The sequence below is a fragment of the Octopus sinensis genome, linkage group LG10 (assembly GCF_006345805.1).
Source record: "Octopus sinensis linkage group LG10, ASM634580v1, whole genome shotgun sequence".
Classification (NCBI taxonomy): domain Eukaryota; kingdom Metazoa; phylum Mollusca; class Cephalopoda; order Octopoda; family Octopodidae; genus Octopus; species Octopus sinensis.
The window spans coordinates 86,036,796-86,049,175 of record NC_043006.1 but is presented as its reverse complement, the minus strand read 5'-3'; the positions used below and the strand labels follow the sequence as shown (position 1 = coordinate 86,049,175).

At 37.2% G+C, this 12,380-nt stretch overlaps 1 protein-coding gene across 6 annotated transcripts in view; it reads right to left on the bottom strand.

Annotated features, from left to right (window-relative positions):
• LOC115216489 (coiled-coil domain-containing protein 61) overlaps positions 1 to 12,380 on the bottom strand; it is a 90,684-nt gene that overhangs the window by 51,104 nt on the left and 27,200 nt on the right. For all 6 annotated transcript variants that reach the window (XM_029785909.2, XM_029785911.2, XM_036506917.1 and 3 more), the window contains 3 exons: positions 9,697 to 9,779; positions 5,495 to 5,652; positions 1,004 to 1,109 (listed from right to left, as the gene is read on the bottom strand). In XM_029785909.2, coding sequence (XP_029641769.1) covers positions 1,004 to 1,109; positions 5,495 to 5,652; positions 9,697 to 9,779 — 347 coding nt within the window. The remainder of the gene's footprint in view (positions 1 to 1,003; positions 1,110 to 5,494; positions 5,653 to 9,696; positions 9,780 to 12,380) is intronic.

Here is a 12,380-nt window from a genome sequence, read left to right as displayed (position 1 = left end):
ACATAGAAACGAAAAACAACAAACAGAGAAATGAGACATACAACATAAAGAATGTTACCATTCTTCAGTTGTCCCTGTTTCAACTACTCCACATTTCGAAGGCAAGGACAAGACACAACTTCATTGAAACAGTCCTTCCCGCAAAGCAAATTAAATAAAATATTTGGGATATTTTGCAGAGGGTGAAAGTGGTAACAAGAACAGGACAGTGAGAACAAAACAGTAAAAACAATAAAAAAGTAAAAACAGTAAAAGACAGAACAATGAGAACAAAACAGTAAAAACAAACGGTGAGGGCTGTTAAGCCAAGACGATGGAAAAATTATTCTGAACGCTTAGGAAGACAAGCTTATGAAAGAGACAGTGTAAGCATGTTTAGTCTTTATGAAGGTTGTGGGTAGAAAGATAGATTCTCGTTCGTCACGTGTCAGTGACGAGAGAGTTGAGGAGGAGGAGAGAGAGAGAGGGAATGGTGAAGAGGAGAGAAGAATAGGGAAGGGTGGGAGAGAAAACCAGAAAGGATGAAGAACAAGAGGGGGAAAGAGATAGACAAAGAAAAAAAAAATATATATATATATATATATATACACACACACACACACACACACACATGTGCAGATGTGTGTCTAAGTGAATGTTTACATTCTGTATCTGCATGCAAGTGTAGAGCTAAAAATTGTGACATTTTCTGTCAACATAGTATTTGCCAGCCCCATGCTTCACGAGACAAGTAGACTAGATAATTCCTTTAAGGTTAGCATCAGGAAGAGCTTCCAGCTGTAAAGCAATGCTACATCCAACCCATCCAGAATGGTAAAATGGACACAATACAAATAAACCATAAATGGTTGCTCATAAATTATTGTTACAAACGAAAAGCAAAGAATGCAAAATAAAGGGGTTTGTAGCTACTGAAGAGATATTTTTAAACAATGGAGGTGAAAGAATGTCTGGAAGGAGTAATAAAAATTAGAACTAAAATCCATATTTGGACAATAAATACCTCATCTTTAAGTTGTTCTACTTCAGATCTTAGATTAACAATGATCTGTTGTAGAGAAGTGTTGTTAGCCGTCAGTTTTTGATGTAAAGGAAGTGGATAATGTATTCTGAAACAGTAGGAAACAGTATTTCAATAAAGAACAGGAATTCTTATATATGTATGTGTGTGTGTGTGTGTGTGTGTGTGTGTGTATATAAATATATCATCCATTCAACATTTGTTTATTCATTACATTCACCCCCTTCCATCTCTCACTTTTCCATACACTCTTGCAACCTCTATCTACTCACACTCCCAATTCTTCTGCCCCTATATACTCCTACACACCTTGTACCCAGATGGTCCACTCTGATACCTCATAACTACTATTTCATCTTTTTTCCCACTCCAACCTGATCATCCCCTACCATCTCTTCCAAAAAATGTAAATGACCATGTAGTCCCTCTACAACATGAAACCTGTTCTTCTCTGACACCTTTCTCTCTCACTTTAATCCCTCATCTCCAAGCATAAAGCTGTCTCTCTCAGGATTTGTAGTTTCACAAGTTGCTGGAAAGTGGTTGACGTTATAAAGGACATCCAGCCATAGAAACCATGCCAAAGTAGACAAGGGAACACAATACAATCCTTTGCCCCATCAGATCCTGTCAAACTGCCCAGTTTATGCCAGCATAGAACATGGACATTAAATGGTGATGATGATGTATATAACAAAAATAAAATGCAATACAATAAAAAAAAAATACAATTATACACTATCGATTATCATCAAGTATGAATAATTATTTAAATGTTCAAGATGAATTATTTGCTAATAAAGTTAGTACTTTTCTGACTCAAATCAATGTGAATAAGAAAACAATGTGAATAAGAAAGCATAATATTTGAGTAAGTAATCTGAATGCTAGAGGGTTAAGCAGGGTTTGAACTTGAAACTGAAAGGGAGAAAACTAAATATCGTTATACACTGAGTCTAACTCAGCTAAGTGCATAGAAGCATTTCTTCTAACTCTTTATGTTCCCAGTTTAAATACCACCAAGGTCAGCTTTGCTGTTCATCCTTTTGGAGTCAATAAAATAAGTAGCTGTTGCACTCTGGGATCAATATAATCAACTTCCCTTCCCCTCAAAAAAGTCCTGGACTTGTGCCAAAATTAGAAAGAATTATTAATAATTGTTTCTTCAATATTTTGGATGGTAGATTTAACCCATTACCCCTGAGTACCTTCAGTAGAGGTATCCAACTCTGTTGCAAGCATTTGGACAAGGTTTCCATTCTGCAAACACCTTCATTCCCTCAATCTCAGAGGCCCAGTATAAGTCATGGGCACTGCTTTCCCTCCTGACTAACAGATTAAAAAAAATTACCCAAAAGACCTGAAATCTGGGGTTCAGCAATAGTTAATTATGTCAACCCCAGTACATGACTCATACTTATTTTATCAATTCCATGGGGAGGATGAAAGGCAAAGTTGACTTTGATGGAATTTGAACTCAGGATGTAAAGTGCTACAAGGAAATAAATATCGATGTTAAATTTTGGCACTTACCCTTTCAGGTGAAAGGGTAAGTCAATTACATTGATCCCAGCCCTCAGCTGATACTTATTCTATCAACCTTGAAAGGACGAAAGACAAAGTCGACCTCAACAGCATTTGAACTCAGAACATAAAGCTAGACAAAATGCTGCTAAGCATTTTACCCAGCATGCTAACAATTCTGCCAGCTCCCCACCTTACATGGAACTAGATATTGCAAGGCAATTTTTCCAATGCTCTAATAAATGCTACTATCCACCACCCTTCCACCATTATTAATAATTAAGGAATTTATAAAACATGCATTGTAGTCATTAGCTTAACCCCTTTCAGAACAAACAGTAAGTTTGATGCAACACACCCTAATTATTTGACTGCACTCTACTAGGTCAAACATGGAGTGACAAAATATGCAGTGTTCCAAAAACCAGAAGCATAAGTGGTATTTCTGGAGGTCAGCCATAAATGTTTAATTAGTTATTTGAGCAGACCGAATTAGGCTTCTTAACAAGAAAACATTGTTTGTAAACACAACTTTTAAAATATAAAATTAGATATGTCTATTTTAGTTGAGAAAATTAAAGATTCTTATGTTCTGTACAAAAGAATATTAACCTTCTGCCCAGAAACAGCCAATGAAATAAATGCTTGCAACAGAATATGAACATCTGAATTTCAGTTACAGTTTTCTTGCTCACACAATCTGTATTTGTCCATACATCATACTACTGCTTACTTAAAGTTTTAAAATTTTTACACGTCCACATATGTATAAATTAGCTGAATATATGCCCAACACAAACCAGCATTAAAAATTGATGTTAAAAGGTAATTATATATATATGATGATGATGATGATGATATATATGTATGTATGTATGTATGTATGTATGTATGTATGTATCCTCATCATCATTTAACATCCATTGTTAATTTTAGATCACAGTATCTATTTCTCTCTATCTCTCCAATCTGTCTCTTCTGCTTTTCCTCCCTCCTATATATACTTACTATACTCGCATTCTTCTCTGTATATATATCTCTGCTCCCACTCTCACTCTCTCTCTCTCTCTCTCTCTTGACATGACATGTAATTTCTTTTATCTTATTTAGAACTTTATCATGGTATTATTTTTGCTTTCATTTTGTGATAGACAGCTATCACAGAAAATGCTGTTTTCTGACCAGGAAAAAAAATTATCAAACTTTAAATATCTGTGACTTTTTTCTAAAATTTTTCTGGAATGAATGGATCACGAAATCAGATTCAGCATGGAAAAATTACATCAAGATAGCCAATTTGAAAATTTTCATTTAATTCTAAAATTTCAAAATCTATGACAGCAACAGAAAAGATTCCCTCTCTTTATCTCTCTCTCTCTGTCTTTTACATTTTTCGCATTGTATATATATTTAACCACATTCCCTCCCATTCTTTCTCTGTATACGTATATCTTTCATACTGAGTGTGTGTGTGTAAGAAATTTCATTAGGGTGACAGAGTAGAAAGACCCTCACAATTATCAGTGGCGAGCTCAGTAAACACCCAAACTGAGAAGGAATAGACTTGATGATATGTGAACATGAGCTTCTGTCACATGATCTCATGAGATGCCCCAACATAGGATGCATCAATTAGATGATAAGTGCACAAGAGCCTCTGTCACATGGACACAAGATATGGTGTCCCATTAAAATTAAAATTACTTCAATTTCCAGTTAGTCTTGGTTTTGCCATGACCATCAACAAATCACAAGGGTAAACATTTTTGGTTGCCAATTTACACCTTGAAGAGCCCTGCTTCAACCATGGTCAGCTTTATGTTGGATGTTGAAGAGTAGGAAATAAAGGAAAATCTTTATATCTATGCACAAAATAGAAAAACAAAAAAACTTTGTTTATCAAAATGCCCAAAATAATGCAAAAATCCATTCTGACTAAGAGGTTTATCCATCAGGGAAGACTTGGACTGACATAGAATAAAAAAAATTGAAATGAAGGCATTCTATTGTGAAAATTACCCAGCAACGACGGGATACTCAGCTAGTATTTTTATTTACATATGATTAAAAATGTACAAATCAGTTGAATATAGATATATACCATTATCATCATTATTTTTTGTTTTTCCATACTCGTACAGAGCAGAGAGAATTTGTTGAGTCAGATTTTCTACAACCAGATGTTCTTCCTGCCACCAACTCTCACCTATTTCCAAACAAACTTATATTTTCTCATGGCTAGGTATATTTTCACAAAAGATTGAAAATGAACGACACCACTAAAATATGTAAGCGATGCTTGTTTATAACTATCATGTAATGTCAGGACAAGGATAAATACACACACATAAGTATGTATACAATGAGCTTCTTTCGGATTCCATTAAGCAAATCCACTCACAAATTTTAGTCAGCCATAGGCTGTTGTAAAATACATTTTCCCAAGGTGGTACACAGTGGAACTAAACCTCAATGAAATACATCCAACCTATGCAAGCATAGAAAAGTGAACATTAAAATGGTGATGATGGTGACAATATTGAATTAAAAAACACCTTAGATAAAAAAAAGGCCGAAGGGTACCTGTGAGACTCATCATCATCATTTAACATCCATTTTCTATGCTGGCATGGGTTGAACAGCTTGACAGGAACTGACAAGACCAGGGGCTGCACCAGGTTTTTGGCTTGGTTTTTACAGCTAGGTGCCCTTCCTAATGCCAACCACTCCACCGAGTGCACTGCGTGGTTTTTACAAGGCACCCATCATCAGTGCTTTTTATGTGGAACTAGTACCAGCGCTTTTTACATGGTACCAGCACTAGTGCTTTTTATGTGACACCAGCACACACACCAATGTGACACCTTCTAAAACAAATCATTAGTGTAGCATTAAGTGAATGACATAAACCACTAACACCTAGAAGAGAAAACTTTAAGCTGTACTGACCGATCAAATTCAACAGTGTAAGTTAGTATTAAATAGCGCTTGGTATTAAGGTTTGCAGGAGTCTGTTTCTCAGCATTTGTTCGGTTACCAGAGCGCTGTAGCCGGAGCTGCTCCAGATCAGCATATGTTAGTAAATCAAGGGTCACACTTTCACTTTGCTAGGGCAAGAAAAAATGAAGATGAAAAACATTTATAAAATACAGAAATAAGACAAGAAACCAAATATTAAAAAAACTGCAACATTTAAAATAACACCAAAGACACAAAAAGGAAAAACAAAAACTAAACAATATATTACAGGTACTCTGCAACTTATGGTCATTTGTATTATTATTTTTAGTGATTACAATTCCACTATGATAGTGATGATATGTAGAAGACACACAGCTTTACAAATGTGTTGTAATGATCAAATGATGATATGATTTTATTTCAATGTATATGACAGTACATCCCAATACAAACGAGCTTACACAATAGAGTACAACAACTGCATCATGCAGTTCTCATTTCAGTTTGGCTTCTAAGTTAAATTTCTTTTTTGTGTGTGTGTTGTGAATCAGCCCCAAAACATGGCTAATATAACAATGAATTTCCTACTGGTAGGGGAAAAATGTAGAAATCAAAAAATTTGGAACCTATATCAAAGATAATTGCTCAACATTATCATCATCACCATTCAACATCCATTTTTCTATGCTTGCATAAGTCAGACAGAATTTGTAGAAAAAGATAGATTTTCTATGGATGGATGCCTTTCCTGTCAACAACCCTCACCTGTTTATGGCTAGACATGTTTTCCACAGAAGGCACAGAAATGGACAATGGTGCTTTGAATGAAGGTGGTAGTCAAAACAAGAGTCACACACAAACATGCACATACACACACAAACACATCATCATCATCATTTAACGTCCGCTTTCCGTGCTAGCTTGGGTTGGACGATTTTGACTGAGGGCTGGTGAACCAGATGGCTGCACTAGGCTCCAATCTTGATCTGGCAGAGTTTCTACAGCTGGATGCCCTTCCTAACACCAACCACTCTGAAAGTGTAGTGGGTGCTTATATCTACATATATCATCCTTATCATCATCATTTCATGTCCACTTTTCCACACTTGTATGAGTCAGATGGATTTGTTGAGGCAGATTTTCTACAGCCAGATGCTTTTCCTGTTACTAACACTCACCTGTTTCCAAATAAGTTAATATTCCCCATGATCAGACACATTTTCACAGAAGATTGGAAACAAAGGACACGGCTTGCATGTTGGTGACATTCATTTACAACAATCATATGAAATCAAGGCAGAGATAGTGACACACACACACATGAGCTTCTTTCAGTTTCTGTCTGCCAAATCCACTCAGAAGGCTTTGGTCAGCCAGGGGCTATAGTTGAAGACCCTGGCCCAAGGTGCCACACAGTGAGACTGAACCCCAACCCACATGGCTGGACAACAAGTTTCTTCCCCAAACAGCCATACCTGCACCTATAAAACAAACAGTGTTTCAGGATTTACCATGATTACAGTTTTTCTCAGTCAACAATCTCAACCATCCTAAAGGACAAGCACTGGACCAGTGATGCAGTGAAGATATCTGCATCCATTAAATCTAGAATCATCACCAAAAACCATTGGGATAACTGAAGAAATGATAAAATTATTAATCCCATGGCTTGAGGACCAAGTTCAATGAGAACACCACCCAATCTTTGAAGTACACAGGCTAACCATCTGGAAAATGTTATGACCACTAACTCAATGAGCTACTAATTAGTGAGTCTTTTACTTGTTTCAGTCATTTGACTGCGGCCATGCTGGAGCACCACCTTTAGTCGAGCAAATCGACCCCAGGACTTATTCTTTGTAAGCCTAGTACTTATTCTATCGGTCTCTTTTGCCAAACCGCTAAGTTACAGGGACATAAACACACCAGCATAGGTTGTCAAGCGATGTTGGGGGGACAAATACAAACACACACACACATTATATATATATATATATATATATATATATATATATACATATACATATATACAACGGGCTTCTTTCAGTTTCCGTCTACCAAATCCACTCACAAGGCTTTGGTTGGCCTGAGGCTATAATAGAAGACACTTGCCCAAAGTGCCATGCAGTGGGACTGAACCTGGAACCATGTGGTTGGTAAGCAAGCTACTTACCACACAGCCACTCCTGCACCCAATTTATAAAATACAACAAAACTGATTCATAGAGATCACATAAAATACAGACTATCAGTAATGTTACAGGCCAGCTGGTGTAGTATGTCCCAGTGACCTGGGTTAGCCAGTGTAGTATGTCCCAGTGACCTACATTAGGATAAACCCATTGTCCTGTCAGATTTAGGTGGATTAATTGGTTCTGTTTGGAACTACGACCCCTTTCAGGTGAACCAAAGTTCGCTCTAAGCACCCCTTGAAGAAGTGAAGAGGAAGACAGATTAAGGGAATCTAAGAGCAGATGGAGAGGGTATTGACAGCAAGAGAGTCTGGCAGGCGATAGCGATAGAGTAAGAGCAGAGGGCAAATAGAAAGGATAAGCAGTAAGGGACAGATAGAGAGGCTAAGGGATTGAGGCGATATAGATAGAGTAAGGAATCAGAGAGCAGTTAGAAAGGGTAGGAGCGATATAGACAGAGGGAGATGAGGGAGTGGAAGTCAGGACAAGGAAGTGAGGTTCTGGGCAGTTCGCAGTTGGTCGTCAAGAAGGGCAGTTCGCAGTTGGTCGTCAAGAAGGGCAGTTCGTGGTTGGTCGTCAAGAAGGGCAGTTCGCAGTTGGTCGTCAGGAAGGACGGATCTGAGCAGTTGGTAGTTGGTCGTCCAAGAACACAGACGGATCTTGCGGTCGGTTGAGCGGTCGTGGAAGAACACAGACGGATCTTGGATAGATCAGCAGGGATCTTGGGATTTGAGGAGCAAGCGATTGGAATATGCAGAAGGGATATGTACAGAAGGATTTGGCAGTATTCAGAGGAATTGGCAGGATTGAGAGGAATGGGACACTGGCAGATTCAATTAGGAATTGAGGTATGTGTTGTGCATTGATATGTGTCACGGTGTATTGAACAGTGAAGAGAACAGTCAAGGACTCTGTCGATATGTCGATTATCGAGTTGTGGTATTTATGTTCAGAATTGAGTAAAGGACTTGTTGATGTGACTTTATCTGTGATGTTCAGAAAGAGACTTTAAAGAACTGTTGTCTTCGGACGTGTACTCTTGAAATGATGTTGTATTATGCGTTGATCTGTTGCTGATATATATGACTTTTTGTGTCGTTACCGAACACTGTTATATTGAGTAGTCACGTGCATGTCTTCCTTTAAATGTCTGCCTTAAATGTATTTGATGTGTAGCAATTGATTGTCATATAAACTAGTAGTTGTTGAATATAAGCCAGTGTCTCTGTTGCCTCTGTGCCTCTTTGGGTTGTATCTCGGGTTGTGCCTCTGTATCTCTGTGCTGTTGAGGTTGTGGCAGTGTCTATCTGTATCTCCTCTCTCCGCCTCCTTGGGCTCCGTGGCGGAACTTGTGTGTGAGCCGTTCGGGGCGAGCGACGACGGGCGATTCCAGTCCGTTCCGTAACAGTAACAAAGCTGTGATGGTTATGAATGGAATGCTTTAAATCTAACGTCTAATTGATCAGAGCTTAGGTTAGCTAATTTAGCTAAACAATAATGAAGACGGAGCCTCAATAATGTTGCTCAACCTGCAGGAAATAGCAGCCAAATCTATCTCCTTGAAATCTATCTCTATCACACCCTACTGATTTAAAAAAAGGAAGAACACATTGAATAATGTAGCTCTAGATACACTACATTTCAAAAATAACAGGGTAGAAGCAGTTGGAAAGACTGAGAATAGATCTATGCAATCTCAGAGCTGAGCTAGAGTTAAATAGCAACACGATAAATAAACCAAGAAGGAAGCTTTACCCACTAGAAATGGTAACCAAATCTCCCTTAACCCGAATCCTATAGTCTAAAAATAAAAGGACACACTAGATAATATAGACCTAGGTATACTATAACCACATAAAAAGAAAAAAAAATAGAAATGACAAGATAACCATGACTGGAATGCTGCTGATCTTAGATTTGTTCAATCAGAGCTGACCTGGGGCTAAACATCATAAAAAAAAAAGTTAATAACAATAAAAAAAAAATGGTAGAACTCACCTTAAGTAAAGCTGTTTTCAACATGTTAGAAAATATAGAAAATTGTTTAAAGTTTCCTGTTTTATGGGTGAGGTTTTCAATATCTAGAAGTAAAAAAGAAAAACATTTAAAAACTATTATCACCATTATTATTTAACATTCATTTTCCATGTGTACTTTGGTTGGGCAGTTTGACAGGATCCAGCAAGCTGCAGGGCTGTGTCAAGCTCCAGTATCTGCTTAAGCATGGTTTCTATGGCTGGAAGCCCTTCCTAATGCCATCCACTTTACAGTGTGTACTGGGTGCAGGGTTTTTTTTTTTTTTTTTTCATGATACCAGCACTTGTGAGGTTGCTAAGTAACTTGCACAACAAGAAAAGAAAGGGAAAATCTTGACTAAGGAGTAGGGAGTGAATTTGAAAAAGGGGATGGTTTTATGCCAGATGTTGAGGGACCAAAAGTATGACAGACAAGCAAGCACATGTGACAAACAAAAACATAAAAACAGGAACAAGGATGCAAGATCAAATATTGCTTTCAAGTTATGGCACAAGGCCAGCAATTTTGGAGGAGGCATAGGTCAATTAGATTAATCCCAGTACTCAATTGGTACTTATTTTATCGATCCCAAAAATATGAACAGTAAAGTCAACCTCAGTGGAATTTGAACTCAGAACATAAAGAAAAACAAAATGCCACTAAGCACTTTGCCTGGCGTGCTAATAATTCTGCCAGCTCGCTGCCTTGAAGTAAGATTAAATATTGATGAAATCAAGAATAATTCAACAGAGTATGAGTGAACCAAGGAACAACTACTGCCTGAACCTTGGAGCAGAATGTGTTAGAACAGATTTTGTGTATACAACAGGATACAATAACTGAGATTAATGCACTATACTATTGACCACGTAGTCATATATTCAAATCTTAATGCTGTTAATGCAAGAAGATTCTAAGAAAAGAGTATAATAATGATGGTGACGATGATAATGATTTTATTGCGTGATCCTCAAATGCACTACAACTTGTTGCAAAGGTTAAAAGAAGGGATAGAAAACAATCATAAATAAAGTAAAGCCAACAATAAAAGCTACAAATACATGCATAGTACACAGGGGTCGTTCCAACCAATTTCACCAAGGTCCTCAAATAGCAACTTCTTGAAAATCCTCAAATTTTTTTCAAAGATGAGAAATATTTCTATGAGAAGTAAATCTGGAAAATTGCAGCCTGAGAGGATTAACTGTTCTTATTTAAAATTTTAAAGATTTTTTTGAAAATTTCCACTGAATTTTTACCAATTTTGGAGGAGTGCTTGTTGAAATTGGGTTTGTTACAAGCCTTGGTAAGGTTGTTTCTCTGATCTCCATCCAAAAGTGATTCAAAATCAGTTAGAACCAATTGTTTTAACTTAGATGCCAATGAAAATTTACAGGACAAGACATCTAAAAAAATGCAATTTCAAAAATTTCAAAATTTAAGAAGCCCTCACGCCATGACCATATGTTTAAAGCACTCCATCTACTCCACTTTTATAGCAGGCCTGAAACAGGAAAATATTTAATAGTTTTAGATTTTTCTATCTCAGTAACTTGTCATAGAAACTTTAAAACCATAGCAAACTATATACAGGGGTTGGACAAAATAATGGAAACACCTAGCATCATAGCATCATAATTTTGAAATATCTATAAAACCGTCAAAAGCTTGTTTATTTTTGTTTTTTTATTTATTATTAGTGTCGCTAAATATGTTTTGTTAAAATTGCTGTTTCTTTTCAGATATCATCAGAAAAAGGTAATTAAAATTCATTAAAATTACAGATCTATCAGACTTTCAAAGAGGTCATATTGTTGATGCTCATATGGCAGGTGCTAGCGTAACGAAAACAGCTGAAATGTTTGGTATATCAAGAAGTACTGTCTTGAAAGTAATGACAGCCTTTGATAAAGAGGGAAAAACCTCCTCATTGAAACAAAACTCCAGAAGAAAACCAAAACTTTCAGATAGGGACTGTCGAACTCTTACACAAATTGTTAGAAAGGATCACACAAGTACAGCTCCCAAAATTACTGCAGAGCTTAATGACCACCTCGAGAACCCAGTTCGCTGGGAGTTGCACAAAGCCGGATTTCATGGTTGGGCTGCAATTAAAAAACTACTACTTTCAAAAACAAATGTTGCAAAGCATTTAGAGTGGAGTAAAAACCTACAGAATTGGTCCCTAGAGCAGTGAAAGAATGTTATTTTCTCAGATGAGTCATCCTTTACATTATTTCTGACCACCATGTGTAGAGACAGCCAAAAGAAGCATTTGACCCAGACTGCCTTCTTCCAACTGTTAAACACGGAGGAGGATCTGTGATGATTGGGGGGGGGGCTATTTCTTGGAAATCCACCGGCCCAATGGTTTCCCTTTATGGCAGAATTAATAGTCAAGACTATTTAAGCATTTTATCTGATCAAATTCATCCTATGGATGCAGAACTGCTTCTGGAGGGAAACGCAATCTTTCAGGATGATAATGCACCAATTCACACAGCTAAAGTTGTTATTGAATGGCACGAGAAACATTCTAGTGAAGGTGAACATCTTATCTGGCCACCACAATACCCAGATCTCAATATTATTGAACATTTATGGTGCATTTTAGGAAAACAGGTAAGGAGTCGATATCCTCAACCATCATCACTACAAGAACTGGA